Genomic DNA, 21,574 nt, shown 5'->3' with positions numbered 1-21,574 from the left:
TTAACTTTAGTAGCCTCCAGCTTTAGCATATGCACCCTTCAGTCCTAGTGATTTCAGTCTAGTGGTGTGTAGTGTGGTCACAGTCTGTGGCTGTTCTTGTCAACATCAAATCAAGGTGACCCTGTATGGGATCAAGTCTGTAATACCTTTACCTCTCTGTCTGTTGCCCCATAATAGCACCCAGACATGGGACATTTGTGTTGTAGCATGACACTCATGTTGTGCCGCTCCAATCTGGAGATAACCATCAGAGACCCTGGCCTCGGAACAATTATCCCCGCTGTCGCTGAGGGAGAGGTTGGATCTAAGATCATCAGGCTAAGAGGGCCGTGTCCAAATCCCCCCCTTTTCTCTCACTCTCTCTTGCTCTCTGATGCCTAGTCAGTCATTATGCCAGTGAAGCTGTCATCTTATTGGTGCTCCCAGGGGCTCCCTCATACAGGAGCTTGTAAAGGACAGTTTCTTTCACTTCACTTCACATCATAATAATAATTATATAGTCAGTATGTTTTAAAACTGTCAACTTTTCTTTCCTTAAAGATTACGGCCTATTTAAAAACTTGAGTTGGACTGGAGAGCATAAAGCTAGATGTTCTTTTATTGGTTTCAGATGAAACAGAGGCCTCGTCTGACCGCCCACGCATGTCCCAAAGTCAATATTCAGGAAATTGTTATTCCTAGCAAATAAACTCAAGCAAAAAAAGAGACGTCCCTTTTTCAGGATCAAAATAACTTCACAGATCTTCATTGTAAAGGGTTTAAACACTGTTTCCCATGCTTGTTCAATGAACCATAAATAATTAATGAACATGCACGGTCGTTAAGACACTAACAGCTTACAGATGGTAGGCAATTAAGATCACAGTTATGAAAACCTAGGACACTAAAGAAGCCTTTCTACTGACTCTGAAAAACAGCAAAAGAAAGATGCCCAGGGTCCCTCATCTGAGTGAATGTGCATTAGGCATGCTGCAAGAAGGTATGAGAACTGCAGATTTGGCCAGGGCAATAAATTGCAATGTCCGTACTGTGAGACACCTAAGACAGCGCTACAGGGAGACAGGACGGACAGCTGATCATCCTCGCAGTGGCAGATCACGTGTAACAACACCTACACAGGATCGGTACATACGAACATCACACCTGCGGGACAGGTACAGGATGGCAACAATAACTGCCCGAGTTACACCAGGAATGCATAATCGCTCCAACAGTGCTCAGACTGTCCGTAATAGGCTGAGAGAGGCTGGACTGAGGGCTTGTAGGCCTGTTGTAAGGCAGGTCCTCACCAGACATCACTGGCAACAACGTCGCTTATGGGCACAAACCCACCGTCGCTGGACCAAACAGGACTGGCAAAACGTGCTCTTCACTGACGAGTCGCAGTTTTATCTCACAAGGGGTGACGGTTGGATACGCGTTTGTCATCGAAGGAATGAGCTTTACACCGAGGCCTGTACTCTGTAGCGGGATCGATTTGGAGGTGGAGGGTCTGTAATGGTCTGGGGCGGTGGACTGAGCTTGTTGTCATTGGACTGAGCTTGTTGTCATTGCAGGCAATCTCAACGCTGTGTGTTACAGGGAAGACATCCTCCTCCCTCATGTGGTACCCTTCCTGCAGGCTCATCCTGACATGACCCTCCAGCATGACAGTGCCACCAGCCATACTGCTCGTTCTGTGCGTGATTTCCTGCAAGACAGGAATGTCAGTGGCCAGCGAAGAGCACGGATCTCAATCCCATTGAACACGTCTGGGACCTGTTGGATCGGAGGGTGAGGTCTAGGGCCATTCCCCCCAGAAATCTCCGGGAACTTGCAGGTGCCTTGGAAGAGTGGGGTAACATCTCACAGCAATAACTGGCAAATCTGGTGCAGTCCATGAGGAGGTGATGCACTGCAGTACTTAATGCAGCTGGTGGCCACACCAGATGCTGACTGTTACCTTTGATTTTGACCCCCCCTTTGTTCAGGGACACATTATTCCATTTCTGTTAGTCACATGTCTATGGAACTTGTTCAGTTTATGTCTCAGTTGTTGAATCATGTTATGTTTGCTGAACATTATTAACACAGTTAACAGTGAGAGGACGTTTCTTTTTTTGATGAGTTTAGTTTGTCTGCTTTGAAACAGCGGAGCAACTTTTTAGAAATAATGAAAATTAATCCCGCTGGTGCACGGCTCTATGCTTTGAATAATATAAATTAAATGCCTGTAACGATGTGTTTGAAGCCCTATCCTGGTCTGAATTATGATAAAACTGAAGCGCTCTGTAGAGAGATGCCGGGCTACTCCTAAACAAAAAGGTTAATCTGGATCTGGACCCCCTGTTGAGATGTGAACAGCACCCAGTAGAGATGTTTTCAACTTTTCACTCAGGGGCGAGAACAATGACAAAGAGGTGCATGGCTCATAGAGTAACCCTCAGGCCTAAGGCCCTGGTGTGGCTATAGAGAGTAGCCCTCAGACCTAAGGCCCTGGTGTGGCTATAGAGAGTAGCCCTCAGGCCTAAGGCCTTGGTGTGGCTATAGAGAGTAGCCCTCAGGCCTAAGGCCCTGGTGTGGCTATAGAGAGTAGCCCTCAGACCTAAGGCCCTGGTGTGGCTATAGAGAGTAGCCCTCAGGCCTAAGGCCCTGGTGTGGCTATAGAGAGTAGCCCTCAGGCCTAAGGCCTTGGTGTGGCTATAGCGAGTAGCCCTCAGGCCTAAGGCCCTGGTGTGGCTATAGAGAGTAGCCCTCAGGCCTAAGGCCTTGGTGTGGCTATAGAGAGTAGCCCTCAGGCCTAAGGACCTGGTGTGGATATAGAGAGTAGCCCTCAGGCCTAAGGCCTTGGTGTGGCTATAGAGAGTAGTCCTAAGGCCTTGGTGTGGCTATAGCTAGTTGCCCTCAGGCCTAAGGCCCTGGTGTGGCTATAGAGAGTAGCCCTCAGGCCTAAGGCCCTGGTGTGGCTATAGAGAGTAGCCCTCAGGCCTAAGGCCTTGGTGTGGCTATAGAGAGTAGCCCTCAGGCCTAAGGCCTTGGTGTGGCTATAGAGAGTAGCCCTCAGGCCTAAGGTATTGGTTGGCTGTAACACTAGTAGTGTTCTGAGAACATTAGCACTATTACTGTAGGCTGTTGCATTCATATATATTAACATAATATACACTGAACAAAAATATAAATACAACATGTAAAGTGTTGGTCCCATGTTTCATGAGCTGAAATAAAAGATCTCAGAAGTGTTCCATATGCACAAAAAACTTATTTCTCTCAAATTCTGTGTACAAATTTGTTTACATCCCTGTTAGTGAGCATTTCTCCTTTGCCAAGATATTCCATCCACCTGACAGATGTGGCATATCAAGAAGCTGATAAAACAGCATGATCATTACATTGTGCTGGTGACAATAAAAAGCCACAATAAAATGTTCAGTTTTGTCACACAACACAATGCCACAGATGTCTCAAGATTTGATGGAGTGTGCAAATGGCATGCTGACTGCAGGAATGTCCACCAGAGCTGTTGCCAGAGAATGTAATGTTAATTTCTCTACCATTTCTCTACCAACGTTGTTTTTGAGAATTTGGCAGTACGTCCAACTGGCCATCAGCAAGAAGGCGCCGACAGACATGTCAGCTCTGCTTCTAGCTCCTAAGCAACTTTGTAGTATTTTTTGTGTGTGTGTGTGTTATTTCTTACATTATTAGCCCGGAATATTTTTTGTGTTATTACATACAGCCGGAAATAACTTTTGGATATCAGAGTGGCGGTAACTCACCAGCATTACGACCAGAAATATGACTTTCCCGATTTGGATTCTTTGTTCGTACCCCACAGGGAAATCAAACTTATCCCAGAGCTGCTCCAAGTTACCGCCGGCAGAGAAGAGGTGTTTGGAGTGGACTTCTAGTCATCCACCGCTTCCGAGTATATTACTTGCTAAGTTCAGTCCCTGGACGATAAAGTAGACCAGCTCAGGTTGAGGATCTCCTTCAAGAGAGACATCAGGGACTGTAACATACTCTGTTTCACAGAATTATGGCTCTCTCTGGGTATACTGTCCCCGTCCGTACAGCCAGCTGGGTTCTCAGTTCATCGCGCAGACAGGAATAAAGAACTCTCCGGGAAGAAGAAGGGCGGTGGTGTATGCTTCATGATTAACTACTCATGGTGTGATTGTGATAATGTACAGAAACTCAAGTCCGTTCGTTCACCCGACCTAGAATACCTCTCAATCAAATGTCAACCGTATTACCTTCCAAGACAATTTTCTTCAGTTATAGTCACAGCCTTCTCCCCCAAACAGGAACTACACTGGACTTTATACAAACCGGAAACCACATATCCTGAGGCCGCATTTATTGTAGCTGGCGAAACGCTACCAAAGTTTTATCAACACATTGACTCTAGTACTCGCTTAGGAAAAACACTAGATCACTGCTACTTGCCTTTTTCGAGATGCCTACAAGGCTTTCCCCCACCCTCCCTTCGGCAAATTGCAAAGCGTGTGCAAGCAAGGAGGCCTACAAACCTGACTCAGTTACACCAGCTCTGTCAGGAGGAATGGGCCAAAATTCACCCAACTTATTGTGGGAAGCTTGTGGAAGGCTCCCCAAAACATTTGACCCAAGTTAATCAATTTTAAGGCAATGCTTCCAAATACTAATTGAGTGTATGTAAACTTCTGACACTGGTAATGTGATGAAAGAAAGAAAAACTGAAATAAATCATTCTCTCTCTATTATTCTGACATTTCACATTCTTAAAATGAAGTGGTGATCCTAACTGACCTAAAACAGGGAATTCTTACTAGGATTAAATGTCAGTAATTGTGAAAAACTGAGTTTAAATGTAAGTTTAAGTTGTATGTAAACTTCTGACTTCAACTGTATTTCAATTGACTGATTTCCTCATATGAATTGTAACTCAGTCAAATATTTTAAATTGTTACATGTTGCATTTTTTTATACATTTTATATATACAGTGCACTTCGAATAGTATTCAGACCCCATTACTTTTCCCACATTTTGTTACGTTACAGCCTTATTCAAAAATGTAATTAAAACATTTTTTATTCATCAATCTACACACAATACCCCATAATTAAGGTTTTCGAAAAAGACCCTTTGCTATGAGACTCGAAATTGAGCTCAGGTGCACCCTGCATCAATTGATCATCCTTGAGATGTTTCTAAAACTTGATTGGCGTCCACCTGAGGTAAATTCAATTGATTGGACATGATTTGGAAAGGCACACACCTGTCTATATAAGGTCACACAGTTGACAGTGCATGTCAAAGCAAAAACCAAGCCATGAGGTCACAGGAATTGTCCATAGAGCTCTGAGACAGGATTTTGTCGAGGCACCGATCTGGGAAAGGGTACCAACAAATGTCTGCAGCATTGAAGGTCCCCAAGAACACAGTGGCCTCCATCATTCTTAAATGGAATAAGTTTGTAATCACCAAGACTCTTCCTAAAGCTGGCCAAACTGCGCAATCAGGGGAGAAGGGCCCCTTGGTCAGGGAGGTGGTCAAGAACCCGATGGTCACTCTGACAGAGCTCCAGAGTTCCTCTTTGGAGATGGGAGAACCTTCGAGAAGGACAACCAACTCTGCAGCACTCCACCAATCAGGCCTTTGTGGGCTTCCGAGTAGTGCAGTGGTCCAGGTTTGCCTGGGGTAGGCCGTCATTGTAAATAAGAATTTCTTCTTAACTGACTTGCCTAGTTAAATAAAGGTTCAATAAAAAACAATTATGATAGAGTGGCCAGACGGAAGCCAATCCTCAGTAAAAGGCACATGACATCTCACTTGAAGTTTGCAAAAAGGCACAAGAAGGACCATGGGAAACTAAATTCTCTGGTCGGATGAAACCAAGTTTCAACTCTTTGGGTTGAATGCCAAGCGTCCGGCCTGGCACCATCCCTATGGTGAAGCATGGTGGTGACAGCATCACGTTGTGGGGATGTTTTTCAGTGGCAGGGACTGGGAGACTAGTCAGGATCGAGGGAAAGATGAACAGAGCAAAGTACAGAGAAATCCTTGATGAAAACCTGCTCCAGAGCACTCAGGACCTCCGACTCGGCAGAAGGTTCACCTTCCAACAGGACAATGACCCTAAGCACACAACCAAGACAACGCAGGAATGGCTTCTCTGAATGTCCTTGAGTGGCCCGGACTTGAACCCAATTGAACATCTCTGGAGAGACCTGAAAATAGCAGTGCAGCGACGCTCCCATCCAACCTGACAGAGCTTGAGAGGATCTGCAGAGAAGAATGGGAGAAACTCCCCAAGTACAGGTGTGCCAAGCTTGTACCCAAGCGTCATACCCAAGAAGACTCAAGGCTGTAATCGCTGCCAAAAGTGCTTCAGCTAAGTACTGAGTAAAGGGTCTGAATACTTCTGAAATATGAAAAAAATCTAAACCTATTTCTGCTTTGTCATATGGGGTATTGTGTGTAGATTGATGAGAAAAAAATTACAATTCAATCCATTTTAGAATAAGGCTGTAACGAAACAAAATGTGGAAAAAGTCAAGGGGTCTGAATACTTCCGAATGCACTGTAAATACAGTATACTGTATATACATAATATACTGTCATATCAGTTTATTGCTGCTACAGTATGTTGTTTATTCTAAAACTCTGCCTTGTGTGTATGTTCCTAATCGGGTGTTTCACTCTTAGCTCTCGGCACTGCAAAGCCAGCTGGAGTTCCAGGAGACTTCTATGGTGGAGAAGTCTCTGGTCAGCAGGCAGGAGGCCAAGATCCGAGAGATGGAGACCAAGATGGAATTTGAGAAGACGCAGGTCAAACGCTTGGAGGTGAGAGCAGTCAGGGGGGCTGAGGGGAATTCTAGAGGAGGAGTGTTGGTTTTTGCCTGGCAGCCTACCCAGCATGTGTGTATGGGGGGTGGAAGGTCATTGCTGAAGAATTGCCTAGGGGATGAATGGGCAACTTTTTTGGGGAGCAAATGAAAACCATTTCCTCAAGACGATTGACTCCCACTACCTCCACCCACCTCTGTTATACCATGCAAGTTTTGTCCCCTCAGTGCTGGGTTCAGCCTCACATAACCTTCTTCTAGCTCGGACCGTTAGCATATCACAGTTAGTTAGAAATTCTGCTCTGTTCGTCATCGGACTAGCTCATATTCTATTCACTCCACAATATAATTTGTTATTCTGTCAGTTTCAAATTACATTCTGCGACAAACGTTTACGTGAAGGATAAAGGTTACTGTTCGCACACAGCCAAGGAACATTTTTAATCAATTTTCTGCCCCTCTGACAAATGCATCTTTGCTCATTTTGGCAACTTTTAGACTTGTAATTACCAGCAATGTGCAGACAGCCAGACACGCTGCTTTAACTCTCTCAGATATGTTCTGCACTGGCTGGAATAATAGAAAGACTGGCTAAGCATTGTTCAGCTTTGGGAAAGATGCATCCAGAGTTAGAAGGGCTTTTAAGGTCGTATTTAGCCATGTCTTTTTGCTACCCATGGCATTTGAAACCACTATTTAATGAGTAGGCCAAGTTTCTTGCCCTTATTTGGGGAAATATCTCACGGCAAGGAAGTGTAGGTTTTTCCTCACCTGAATCCCCTTTTAGATATGGAGTATCTCTCATAGCTGCATGCATGATAAGGTCTCTGACCTGTGCCAGATACTGTATAGGCTGTCAGTACAGTGGTTCTTCTAACACGGTCCCTGTCTGCTGTTGGTCATTCAGAGCCTGGTGGCCCGTCTGAAGGAGAACCTTGAGAAGCTAACAGAGGAGCGGGATCACCGCAGCACCAGCGAGACCCGGGAGAAGGAGCAGAACAAGCGGCTCCAGAGACAGATCAGAGATATCAAGGAGGAGATGGGAGAGCTGGCCAAGAAGGAGGGAGAGGCCAGCCGCAAGAAACATGAGCTGGTAAGACCCAAAGTCACAAATGGGCCGAGGGGACTGGGACACTGTACAGACTGCCTTTTTAAAGTGGGGCACTTTGAAGATATTAAATAATGGCTGCAATTCCCATCAACCTTGCATTGTTCTGGAGTATTAGACATTCAGGGAAATGAGACTGACAAAGAGACTTCAGAAATGGTCTGATGTAGGTGTAATGCTGGGACCTTAGCTTAGATTTTCTCACTCTCTTCCAACAGGAAATGGATATTGAAAGCTTGGAGGCAGCCAATCAGAGCCTGCAGGCAGACCTTAAACTAGCCTTCAAGAGGATTGGTGACCTCCAGGCTGCCATCGAAGATGAGATGGAGAGTGACGACAACGAGGACCTCATCAACAGGTATAGTTGTCTATTTAGTGCCCGAACATATTCACTTAATAGAATTGCTGAATTTACCTCATGTCCTCTCATGACAGCAAGTGTCAGCAAGTGATCACACACTCAGCATATAGAGTAGCTACTGTTACACAGTTAAACTGTAGATGAACTTTGCAGCAGAGGGAGATGGAGAGAGAATGACCCAGTCAGGATGGATGTTCCATTGAAAGAGGCTTTGGATAAAGCGATCAGAGAACTCTCCCCAGACTCCGTCATTTCTTATTCACACACTCTGAAAGATTTATGCCCTGAAAACTGCTGGGCTTAATTTTCGGGCATTTTTTAAATTGAAATATTACTCCTGTATTTGATGAGATAGGCGGCTAGCTAAAGCTACGTCAGTGAAATCGAGTTCTGTCTCCTCACGTTCCTTATTTATTTACTCGCTCTGTGCTCCCTCCAAGCCTGGTTTGTTTATGAGTGCAGTCCCGGGGAGAAGGCCTTTCTTCCCTCTCTTCCTCCCAGAAATAAATAGCTCTGTGAGTCAGGTTCGAGTATACTGTGTACTCTTCTCCATGCGGTAACAGGATGTGGATCAGGATGATGTGGGGTGCAATAGGCAGTTGAATCACTCCCACTGGGAGGAAATATCTTTAATAGAACCACAAGGTCATCATCATAGAATTAGGGATTAAAATACTTAATAGGATCTCTATGGTCATCATCATCACCACCACCACATCAGCCATGATATCCACAATGATTTAGGATGTAGATCCTTCAACCATTATCCTATTCATCACGTTCTTTTGGTTTACTTGGACTGTACCTACCAACTTCCTGTCTCACTTTTCTTTTGTTTGTTTTGTGTTTGTATTATTTCTTTCTTTGTGTCTCTGTCTGTTATCCTTCATCATGACCAGTTTACAAGACATGGTGACAAAGTATCAGAAAAGAAGGAACAAAACGTGAGGAACTTGAGCTCATGTCTGACATTGTGTGTTTTAACTGCTGTTTTGGAATAGTCTGTTGCCCTTCACTGGAAAAGATGCAATATCAAGCAGCAAATCTATTGTCAATGTTCAAGCCATCTCATATAAATTCAAGTTTAGGACTTATGAAGTAGTTCATATGTCACTGAATAAGGACTGAACTATGGGATTCCATTCAACGAACAAGCTCAGTGATACTGCATCGTTATTCCAGGGCTCAGCTATTCCCCCATAACCTAATTTGCTCCACTCTTCACTGCATGACGCCACATGCTGAACTGCATGAATGCCATTGACAACATGCTTTTCTAAACCAAGCATGAAACATCCCCTTCCCCAGAGTGTTTGTGTGGTTATTCATCCAGTAACCCCTTCAACTGAGGGTAACACATAATACCTAACAGGTGTAGTAAGCATCCATCGCTGGGTAAGTGTGTTGCTGGTCAGTCCTTGTGGTGTCCCCCAGGGCTCAGTTCTTGGACCTCCGGGGTTCTGTCGCACACCACTATGCCTTGTTTGAACAGCGTTATGTGCCCAGCGGCCACCCCCTGCTCTCAGGGCCTACTGAATATTTCAGAGCCTTGCTCTGGGGTGGATGTGATACGTGACTGTCTGCCTCTGATGACGGAAAGACGAAGGGTGTGTTCTTCATCAATCTTTCACACTCACTATATAATGCAGCACCCTCAAATGTCTTACAAAAAGCTATTTGCTAGTCTGGGAAGCAGCTCACACGTAGTGTTAACCTCTGGCTCTGGGCCATTTCAGTCCCATGTCAATGTTCCCTTACAGCAGTCACTGACGTTTCTGCTGTTAAACCCTTGTTAAGCAGTATTGTGTAAAGTGCTGCTTTTTGTTAAAGCAGAAAGGGTTATGAATGTTAAAGGTAGACTCAGCAAAATGATGTAGATGACGTAGACGGTCATTTTCTGCAACAACAAAGAACGCTGAAGCGTGAGGTTAAACTTTTCCGCTGTTTTGGTCCTGTGGACAGCATGTAGTAAACTCGTGCACATGCACAGACACTGTATGTGACTGTCTGAGAGCGAAGTCTTGCATCTCACATCTCATTATCTGTGGTGCTGCTCGTGGTAACGTCATTTCGCTACCTTTAATGACGGACCTGTACATTACAGTAGAGCAGGTATTCCCAAACCCCCAGGGGTACGCTCAATGCCGTCGGGGGTCAACCAAATAAAAATGTGCATTTTATTTCTTTACTTTTTTCCTCTTTTTTTCTCCTTCACATTTTCAAACAGTCCATTTATTTCCTTAAGGGACAATACATTTGGGGGAGTTTTCTCGCCTGAGTAGCATCGTTTCTCGTGTTCAGCGAAATAACAACACAATGTCAAATACAGGTAGCCTACTCAAATAATTAACATCCAATCACATTAACCATTACTCTCTCGTGGGAATTCCCATAACGGTCCGTATGTAGCCAAACGTAGCTGCTGCTCATGTTGGTATCTGTACTGATGGCACAAAAGCCATGACAGGGAGACATAGTGGAGTGGTAACGCGCGTGCTAGCAGTTGCTCCTGACGCCACTTGGGTACACTGCAGTATCCACTGAGAGGCTCTTGCTGCCAAGGGAATGCCTGGCAGCTTGAAAGGTGTTTTGGACATTACAGTGAAAATTGTTCACTTTTTTAAAGCATGGCCCCTGAACTCGTGTATTTTCTGCAATATACAATGATATGGGCAGCGACCATGTGACGCTTTTACAACATACAGAAGTGCGCTGGTTATCAAGGAGCAAAGAATTGACACGTTTTTTTTTATTGTAAGAGACGAGCTTAAAGTTTTCAGTAGACCATAATTTTCACTTCCCTGACCACTTGCATGACGATGAGTTTCTCACACGACTAGCCTATATGGGTGATGTTATTTCTCGCCTGAATGATTTGAATCGAGGATTACCCAAACTCTTTGCAACTATATTCAATGTGCGGGACAAAATTGAGGCTATGATTAAGAAGTTAGAGCTCTTCTCTGTCTGCATTAACAAGGACAACACACAGGTCTTTCCATCATTGTATGATGTTTTGTGAGCAAATGTACTCAAGCTCACGGACAATGTCAAATGTGATATAGAGAAGCCCCTGAGTGAGCTGGGTGCCCAATTATGCAGGTACTTTCCCCAAACGGATGACGCAAACTGGATTCATGCTTTCATGCCCTGCCTTCAGTCCACTTACCGATATCTGAACAAGAGAGCCTCGTCAAAATTGCAAAAAGCGGTTCTGTGAAAATTGAGTTGAATCAGAAGCCACTGCCAGATTTCTGAATTGGGCTGCACTCAGAGTATCCTGCCTTGGAAAATCGTGCTGTTAAGACACTGATGCCCTTTGCAACCACGGTACCTATGTGAGAGTGGATTCTCGGCCCTCACTAGCATGAAAACTAAATACAGGCACAGACTGTATGTGGGAAATGATTTAAGACTGAGACTCTCTCCAATACAACCCAACATTGCAGAGTTATGTGCATCCTTTCAAGCACACCCTTCTCATTAACCTGTGGTGAGTTATTCACAATTTTCGATTAACAAAAGGTTTTATATTTAAGATGGTTAAATAAAGGGCAGAATTATTGTTTATTATTATATTATTATTTGTGCCCTGGTCCTATAAGAGCTCTTTGTCACTTCCCACGATGCCGGGTTGTAACAAAAACTCACACTCGTTCTTATGTTTAATAAATGTATCGTATAGTGTTTGTGTGGCAGGCTTACAATGATGGCAAATAACAACATTTGAGAGTGCGCTGACCCTGGTGCTAGAGGGGGTACGCAGCTGGAGGTTGAATGTTTGAAGGGGTACGGGACTATAAAAAGTTTAGGAACCACTGCAGTAGAGAATACAGTGTAACTTAGGTATTAATTGGAGGGGAGACCCCAGCTGTTCTTTCCAGGGTTTTTGTTATTGAATCATAATAACCATGTACTTTGTTTTTTAACACTAGGCAGTAATAGTAATATGGCATTAATAGCTACTGATTTGATACATGTTTTGTTTGGATGGGCACGCACACAATACATAGAAGTAATTGGAGACTATTGATTGACACAGAATTGAGTTATTTCAACATGCTATGCTTTAATTTCTGTTTTCAAATAGATTGGAAATGTAATCCATGTCTGTCGTTGTTTGAAACAGGCGGCAAGTCATTTTAGACTAAATGAACAACATCAGGATGAAATCATTTTCCTGTCGCTTTAACAAAACAAACCTGCATCACAATCTCCCCTTTTTAATCTGGCATTGGAGATCACAGCAATTCTCCCAGCATATGTGTCTTAATAGGTTTTGAACAGATGTGTATGCCTGGCTGGCTGGGTTGAACCCCCATAGGGAGCTGCTGTCTAGGCTGAGCTGCCTAATAAAAGCCCCAATATTCTGGGAATCAACACCCAGGGACACCAAGGAGGAGCAGGGCGGAGGAAGCAGAAGAGGGTCCATAGGAGCTAATGATGAATGTAATAGTGTGTAACAGAGATGTACAACCACTGGAGGCAGATTGTCACAGACAATTAATGTCTCCCTCCACACTGTGTTTGTTTGCCTCCCCTGGGCTCTCGGCACGGCTTAACTAATGGTATGGCGGTCAAAGATAGAAATTGTGTGTGACACCATGTGTGAAGCGCTCGATTACAAAGGGTCCGTCATCCCGTCGGTTTTGTTTGGCCCCGGCCTGGGAAGGGAAGGCCTCTGATCTGAATACATCGCCTCCATTTACCCACTGGCTCCTTCTTGGACAAAATGCACAAGGGGAAAGTGATGCACATCCTTCAAGTCGTGGATAGGTCTCCCCCCCAAAAAAACATTTGAATCTCAACAGGATTGTACTTGTATAAATGAATTAAAAAATGAGTGCTTAAGGAAATTCTCTCCATGAAGTAATGGAATTATGACTATTTTGTAGAGAGGGTTTCGACATTGATTTTGCATAATGATAGCTAATGTAATTTTGCCCTGGGGAACTCAAGCGATGTCATCAAGGTCAAGAGAAAAAAATACCAGCCTTTTTTTCTTTCTTCAAAGCAACATCAGTGCTCTTAGTATTCCTGGAGCGGCTATAGTTCTTTTAAGCAGTATGTTGCCAGATAAGTGAACGGATAAAAGACAAATCTTAAGAGGCTGGTCTGGTGTTGACTCGCAAAGCCCAACAAACACACAAATCCACGTGTTTGTTTTTTTTCTCTGAGGAGACGAGAAGAGTAAACAGCTGTGGAATTGTCTGCTCCGGTTAGCTAACATTAGCTCCTTTTTCCCAGGGCTCCTTCACTCTTTGTTTACTCCCCTTATTGACAAGGCCTCTGTGCCATAGACAGCCAGCCGCTCACTCACAATAACAATTCTCACTGACGTTCCCCACATTGCAGGCCATGCCTGGCCTATTAGACAAAGTTGATTACAGCCTCCCTCCTAGAGAAATGCTTTTATCTCGACTCCCAACCCTTCCCTTCTTAACACTGCCATCTTAGTGCCTAGTATTTGAAGTTATTGTACAGTTTTAAACAGAGTGGGCTAGTTATGACCAAACCCATAATTAAATAGTTTCTTCAGCGATCAGGGGAGACTCTTGTATCTCTGCCTCAAAATGATTTTAATTGTAGCTACTGTATGTGGTTGTGGGCCAGATTACGTGCTGAAAAACTGATTTGCCTAGTTAAATAAAATAAAAATAAAGTGTTGAAAATCTATTTTCTTTCTCTACTCCACAGCAAGACACTAGGTTTTTAAAAGCAGATGTGGGTATTTTGACCCCCCACCCCCAGGCCTTGTCTCAGTTTTATTATTCATCTGTAACATCTTCATTTCGCAGCACCACATGAGTGTTGGGCTCTGACGGCACTTAATGAGTGTCATTCTCTTTTCAACCGTGTCAAATTTCTAACAACCCTCCATTTCTCCTCACGCTTCGCAGTAGGCTGTCGACGGCGTAATGATAATTTAGAGAGAAAACAGCTCAACAACCGAGCTGTGCACCAAATCATTTTGTCAAGAGCTCAACTGCAATTTTGTGAGACTGTGGAGGGAATAGATAAGTGAGAGCGATGAAAGTGAAAATCTCTCCATTTTGTGCCCACTCTCTTCAGTTTCCACTTCATCCCATTCCTGGTCTCTCCTTATCCTCTGTCTTAACTCGAGTGGCTTTGGATCAGAGTGAATGGAATTTAGCCCTCTTTGGGCGACACACTGTGCCCCATTTCCAACTAACCACGGGGCCACAGTGATAACCAGTTTGGGGGGGGGGGTGTTTCCTAGGTCTTCTAGGATCTAGTGCATGTGGTTTTCTGCGGTCTTCTCTTCCAAAGTAATAGATGTGGTCCTCCTCGGGTTCCTCAGTAACACAATATAGAATCTTTCTCTCCCTGTCGTTTTCTCTCTTCCCTCCATCATTCTCTCCTCAACTTCACTCCATCTCTCTCACCCCTCCCTCCATCTCCTCCTCTTTATACCTTTTTTCTATCACTCTCTTTCAGCTCTTCCCCACCTCACTTTTCTCTACTCCTCTCTTCTCCCACTGACGTTGTGCTTTGTCCCTCCCCTTCACACAGTGAGGGAGACTCATCTGACTCGGAGGTGGAAGACCGTGTGGACGGGGTCAAGTCCTGGCTGTCCAAAAACAAAGGCTCGACCAAGAACCTCTCAGATGACGGCAGCCTCAAGAGCGCCAGGTCAGTATGGCACCCCCTTCCTCCTTCTCCATGGGTCCTATCTTCACCACTGCCAAACACGCACATGCGCACATTCCCCCTGCTTACAAAGCAGACCAAATTGGTTTTAGTATCCAGTCACCCCCTATCAGGATTTTACGTGGTCCAGCCTAGCACTTAGCCTCCAATGCAGATAAAACAATTGGAAGGGAACACTTGGCTAGACATAGGGGAGTGTTATTATTATTATTATTATTATTATTACTGGTGTTTCCTTTATCCTATTTGTCTTTTATTGTCACTGCCTTGATGACAGCCGCCTCCCTGGCAGATGTATCGACAAGCCCGGATGCCAGCTGGCATGCATACCTACACCCCCTCTCCCCCTCACCTCCTCTCTCCCGTTCTCCCCTCTCCCTGAGATTAATGGATGTATCTGCCAGCTGATAGCTTCGATTGCCCTAGATTTGTCTCCTTACCAGAATATTTAACTGTCCCCCCCCCCCCCCCCCCTGAACAACTTTTAAAGAGTTTTTAAATCTCTCTTAACTGTGTGTCTCCACGGTCACCCTCCCTTTCTTCAGAAGAGCTCAGTTCCTTGATCCCAGCTCTGTGTGTTGGTTAAGACGTGCACACACACACACAAAATTGGGACGTGTGTGTCCAGCACCCTTGCTGAATCACTCAACATATTTCACCACAATGAGATGCTTGGCTAGAATTCTGTGCAACATTTACATACAACAAATTCAAATGCATACCCCCATTATAAACTATTTAAATAAAGAGACTTTGATTTTGCATAAAGGAGTTGATTAGGACAAGACAGCACATGTTGTTTGAGGGGTTTTCTCCCGTCAGTACATGTCTTGTTTTTGTTGTGTCCATCTTGCGTTGTGAATCCAAACAGGCATTCTCTACCCCACAGTCATTTGAATCATTGTTCTATCTACTTGTCTTTACTTTCTTCCTGCTGATTTCAATCTGTTGCTCATCCAATTCCTGTTTTAAGTATCATTCATCTCTCTCCTTTTAAGTATGTAATTCCATCTATCATTCTTTCTCTTCTTCCACTTCCTCTATGTACATCAACGTTTCTCTGTCCTGCCACTCCTCCCTCTCTCTCTCCTCCTTCCTGCCTCCATCCTCTGCCTAGATTTGCTGTAAACGTAGACGCAGAGGAAGGGAAAGAGTGGAAAGAGGGTAAGGAATGGAAAGAGGGCAAAGAGAAAGCGGTAGATCAGAACAGGCCGGTGTCTGTGATGAGTTCCCTGAGCTACAGGAAGCGCTCCAACATCAATGACTCCATCGGAGGTAAAGGGGACGACAGCTCCCTCTTCAGTTCCCTCAAGAATGACCAGGAGTCCCAGGAGTCTATCTCCTCCTTCCGTAAGGCCAAGCCCAAAGGCTCCTTACCCCAGGATGACTCCTACTCAGTCAGCTCCAGCTCCTGGAGGAAGTCCCAGACTGGGAACGATGATGGCCGTGGTTCGGTTATCTCCCAGGCCTACACTGAAGCCACCAGCAGGGCTAGGAAGGGCATGGACAGCCGCTGGGGAGACTTCGACAAAGAGTCCACCGTGTCCTCCATGGTCCCCAGCCGGGCCTCCGTCGCCACCACGTGCCGTGGCCTGAGCCCAGACGACACCATTCCCAGTCCCCTGAGCCGCCGCAGCAGCACCTCTCTCAGTCGCCGTTCTGGGGGCAGGAGCCCTGGCAGTGTGAGCTGTGCTGACTCACGCATATCGGACTTCCGCAGCTGCCGCCTTAGTGAGTTTGATGACATGGAGGACAGGCACAGCGTGGCCCTCACCGAGCGCTCCTCGGCCTACAGCTCCCACTCCTCCACGGGACGCAGCCTGTCCATGCCCCCGCCACACGCCCGCTCCTCCTACAGAGATGATGACGAGCTCCCTGACACCTCGGACGTCAAGCCGGCCACCGTCGGCCACCGCAACTACCTGGACCCCGACCTGGAGAAGGCCATCAACGAGGTGCTGAACTTCAAACCCATCAAGTTCAAACGCACCAGCCTGGAAGACTCAGAGGCTGAGGCAGGGAGGAAAGAGGATGATACAGAGGATGACAGGAAGGGTGTGCTTAGTGTCAGGGGGAGTGGCGACCGGGAGGTGAACAGCGGGCGCAGCACCAGCAGTCTGAGACGGTCCGCGTCGGCTGTGGACTGTAGGAGGTCCTCGAGCAGCATGAGCAGCCACAGTCGCAGCCACAGTCGCAGACACAGCCGCAGCAACAGTCGCAGCAACAGTCGCAGCCACAGCCGCAGCCACAGTCGCAACAGCGGCAAGAAGAGCCAAGGTAAGAAGAAGAAGAAGAGGAGGGGCCACGGCTCCGAGTCAGACAGCTCCAATGATGACCGCCGCAGCAGGAAGGGCAGCTCCAAGAAGAAGGACAAGAAGTCCAAAAAGGAGACTTCTTCCTCATCCTCAGATTCAGAGTCTGACTCAGAGTCTGGCTCCAGTTCAGGTGCCTCCACCGTCTCCTACAAAAGCACCAACAGCGTGAAAAGAGCCCCTGGCCGCCAGGCCTCTAGCCCAGAGGGGGAGAGGGAGGCGGGGACACCTGCTGAGGGGAGGCCCCCTCCTGACAAGAAGGAGGAGAAGAATAGGAAGAAGAAAGTGGACAACCTGATGATGAAATATCTGTACAGACCGGACAGTGACTGAGGCTGGCAGTAGGTGTTGCCTGGTGTGTACTGTGTCTACTGCATGGTGTGATGATGCCAACCACAGAGAGAGTTTCCTCAGTCAATCCTCTTCTGCTGAGTCTCACATTCAGCAGGACCCCCCCCTCCTTTATAATCTAACCCAGTCACCTTTTGAAAACATCAGCTGTGTTATGAATAATACATCACTTTGACTTATTATTTACTTATTCCTGTTAGGGCTTCAAACTTCACAGACATTTTTACACTCCATCCCTAAATACTAATTGAAGTAATTGAGGTCCTTAATTCACAGGAGCTCATCCGAAAGCAATTACAATTTACATGTCTTCAATGGCAGTTGTGACATTGCTTTGCACTGCTGTAATTCCATTATGGTATTTTGGGGGGAACGATAGAGAGAGAAGGGTATAAGCGTGTTGTGGATGCATTACAATGTCGATTAGCCTAGTAGCAGGGATGTTAGAGCCTAGGAAAAGGCTAAGCTCACGTGGATGTACCCATAGTGCTGCTGGCTAGTTCTCCACCCAAGTGTCAGCCTGATTTATGGCGCCGGAAATAAGTAAATACCAGGTGTCGTCAATTACGACGGCCACCATAGATTTCCCCCTCCAACCCCCTTAACTCTGGCCGTAATTAGACCCACTGCATCGATTTACACAAGCAGCAAGTACATTTAAGATGCACGATTGACAGTAATTAACCCTAGGTTTGCATAATTTAACTGGGCTTGAATGTTAAATCAGGTTGAAACACGCAGTAGCAGTAGGCAGGTAGAATATCTAAAGACAGAGAGAGGGTACGTCAGAGTTGCTCTACTGACGATTCATACGGAAGATTTGCTCTGTTGTTTAGAAGTCATTAGAGTGAAAAAAGGTGTACTGGTATTTTTTTCTTTGAACTGAATGGTATTTGATTGTTCTACACTTGTGAGGCCAGGCAGTGCACGGTAGGTGTGCCACATTGTTCTGTTTTTGGAGAGGAAGCCACAGTGCATAGCAGGTTAATTCAACCACAAACCAGAACCATACTCCATCACATGCTCTCTGTGGAATAAGTGTACTTTTTTGTGTCTAAAAATGTAGTTTTATAACTAGAGCTATGGTAGTATGCTTCCGTCCATGTGTTTGTGCACATTTAGTTGGTTGAAGCACAATATGTGTAACATTGCATAAAAGATAAGAACATTTGATCAATGTTTGGTAATGATCATGCTCCACTGTGTAACTATCCTCAGGACCTGTCATTGCTTCTTTCTCTCCCTCCAGTCCTCCTAGCCGAAGACGGTTCTGCTTTGACAAATCTGACGAAGAAGAGGAAGAAAAAAAAGGTGGTGTGTCCCGAGGGTCCTACCGCTCCAGAAACACACGGGGCAGCTACCTGAACAACAGTGACAGCGAAGACAAGCCCTCTGAGACAACATAGTTCACACACCAGCCAACAAACCCTGCATGTTGAGAGGGCCCCTGTGGTGCTGTCATCACACACAACCACTCTACTGTTCTTCTAACTCTGCAACATGGCAATGATACTATACACTATCATTATTATTCTACTGTTACAAAGCAGCTTGCATTGCTAAGGTCTAGAGCAGTACGTCAGTGTACAGTACACAACACTAATGGTTTCTCTCACTCTCCACTGGGCCAACCATCTCTTAGTGTATTTCACCAGTCACATGTGACAATGTCTCCATCTTGGATCTGGCCCCTCCAGTTGAACAGCACCTCCATTAATAATGTCTTGTCTCTCCTGTCTCTGCTGGCTGCATGAGGACAGCTGCTGCTTGGCTGGCGCCATCGTCTCCTACTTCCTAGACTCTGTCATCGTCATCATGGTTGTAACTGAGCCAAAGAACTAGCTGTGTTCCCTTGTGTTTTATCACTGCATCGGGGGACCAGAAAGAAAAAAAATCTAGCAAAAAAAGACGGAGGAAATAAGTACCAAAAAGGCCTTTGTTGCAAGTAGATGTGTACACTGTGTTATTGCTTATCAAGTAGATGTGTACACTGTGTTATTGCTTATCAAGTAGATGTGTACACTGTGTTATTGCTTATCAAGTAGATGTGTACACTGTGTTATTGCTTATCAAGTATATGTGTACACTGTGTTATTGCTTATCAAGTATATGTGTACACTGTGTTATTGCTTATCTGAGTCCTGGTAAAAAGACCAGAGTTTATTTTTGGGAGAAGTGCCGCTGATATACAGTACATAGGGTCCTCTACAGCTGTGCTTAGATTCTGGCTGCAGTGCCGCGCCACCCCCCTGAAAGAAGACGCTTTCATCGGCTCAACTGCTTGTTTTGTATTGCTTGTTTTAGCAGGAGAATAATGTTTCCTAACAGGAAGACAACAGAAGAGAACTGCATCACCAAACTGCTTTGTGATGAAAGTTTAGCCCTTCTCTTCTTTTTCCCATCTTTTTGTTTTGATGTTTGAAAGAAGATCATTTGTTTTCGAGAGTCCTGCCATCAAGAAAATGAATTTCCAGGAGGTTGGAGCGTAGCATACCCTATGAAATGCCTTGCCTTTTATTTCAACTTGAATTGAACTAAGTACTTTGCAGAAATGCTTTTGGGGTGAGAGTCTTTGGCTCAGCTGTTTTTCTTTCTCTTTCTGTCGTTGTGGTTGTTGTTGTTCTCGTGCTTTTCACTCATTTTTTTCTCTCCATTTGATGTTTGCTTTCCAAAGGGAACGATATTGAACACCATGCTTTATGGTGGTTTGCCTTTAGTTTATATATACTTCAACACCCACATGTTTTCTTTTTCTGATAAACCATACTGGATTACACATGGTGAGGATTTGGGTTCCTCAACGCGCATGTTCAACCCTCCTGTGTTGCATCACCACTCTGTAAACTGGATATAATGCATTCAAATCCTTTTCAGTGTCTCTGAAGCCTATTTGTCATGTAGGATTCATCAGTATTCTGTCCTGAACCAATGCTACTGTTCATAACAGAGCAGCAGTTTAACCAGGAAGATATTAAAGACCCATGCTTTTACGGTTGCTTGGTGTTACATTGAACCCTTCGGCTGTCTCTTTAGTATTTATGAATTAGCGTTAATGAATTGAGCAGGCCTGCCAAAATGTGTATTATCCACCTGTACATGGCAAGTGGGGCTGAAAGGATTTTGTTGATACTTTGCGTGAAGGGAGAAGTTTGGTGCGTTTGTATTATAAATGCTTTTTAAAGACACACCTATCACCTTTTTCCTCAATGCCAGGGTTTCCCCAACTCGGTCTTGGGGCCTGCCAGGGTGCACGTTTTGGTTTTTGCCCGAGCGCTACACAGCTGATTCAAATGATCAAAGCTTGATGATGAGTTGGTGATTTGAATCAGCTGTGTAGTGCTGGGGGGAAAACCAAAGCGTGCACCCAGGGGGGGCCCAGGACCAAGTTGGGGAAACCCTGCTCTATGCAGTCAACATGAGTTTTAAAATAAATTGTAAACTGTTTTATGATCTTGTTTTATGATACTCTTAAACCATGTAAACACCAGGCAAAACAAAGAAATGAGCCAACATAACATTGCTGACTGTACACATTAATATGTATATGAATATCTGTACTGATTCATGCTAGCTTTCAAAATAGTATATTTTTATTTTCGTTATTGAACAAAATGACCACTTATTATGAGTAATTTTGCATTACAGTTTAATATATTGTAAATAAATGATGACTCAGACTGTAATTTTATTTTCTCTGTGGGTTTTTGTTTGACATTTTCTGCATTGGTGTTTCAGCCTCCAAGCTCCTATCTGTCTTTTCAGACTTAAATATGCACATTAGAAAATAGTCTCCCACTTAACATTTCTGGAGGGCATACTGTGGTATTTTTTTTAATGAAAGGCAAATCAAAATAAATTCTGTTCTCTGATGCATCCACTGTTTTCTACAGATTTGAGAATGGTCAACAGTATCACTGACCCTGACTCTGAGGCCTTTCAAATCAGGAACACAAGTTCAATTGG

At 44.9% G+C, this 21,574-nt stretch overlaps 1 protein-coding gene across 13 annotated transcripts in view; it reads left to right on the top strand.

Annotated features, from left to right (window-relative positions):
- The window catches only part of LOC109905816 (unconventional myosin-XVIIIa), a 159,594-nt gene extending 138,300 nt beyond the window's left edge, over nucleotides 1-21,294 (top strand). For 9 of the 13 annotated variants that reach the window (XM_020503439.2, XM_031791033.1, XM_031791038.1 and 6 more), the window contains 7 exons: nucleotides 6,668-6,805; nucleotides 7,715-7,900; nucleotides 8,134-8,273; nucleotides 9,176-9,220; nucleotides 14,811-14,930; nucleotides 16,066-17,601; nucleotides 18,861-18,975. In XM_020503439.2, coding sequence (XP_020359028.2) covers nucleotides 6,668-6,805; nucleotides 7,715-7,900; nucleotides 8,134-8,273; nucleotides 9,176-9,220; nucleotides 14,811-14,930; nucleotides 16,066-17,593 — 2,157 coding nt within the window. In that variant the 3' untranslated portion in view covers nucleotides 17,594-17,601; nucleotides 18,861-18,975. Of the gene's footprint in view, nucleotides 1-6,667; nucleotides 6,806-7,714; nucleotides 7,901-8,133; nucleotides 8,274-9,175; nucleotides 9,221-14,810; nucleotides 14,931-16,065; nucleotides 17,616-18,860 lie in introns of all 13 variants that reach the window. The other 4 variants (XM_031791034.1, XM_031791028.1, XM_031791026.1 and 1 more) reach the window with 3 other exon arrangements.
- Nucleotides 21,295-21,574: the final 280 nt, after the last annotated feature.

The sequence above is a fragment of the Oncorhynchus kisutch genome, linkage group LG15, assembly GCF_002021735.2.
Source record: "Oncorhynchus kisutch isolate 150728-3 linkage group LG15, Okis_V2, whole genome shotgun sequence".
NCBI lineage: Eukaryota > Metazoa > Chordata > Actinopteri > Salmoniformes > Salmonidae > Oncorhynchus > Oncorhynchus kisutch.
The sequence above is the reverse complement of the archived record's forward strand: the minus strand, read 5'-3'. Positions and strand labels throughout refer to the sequence as shown.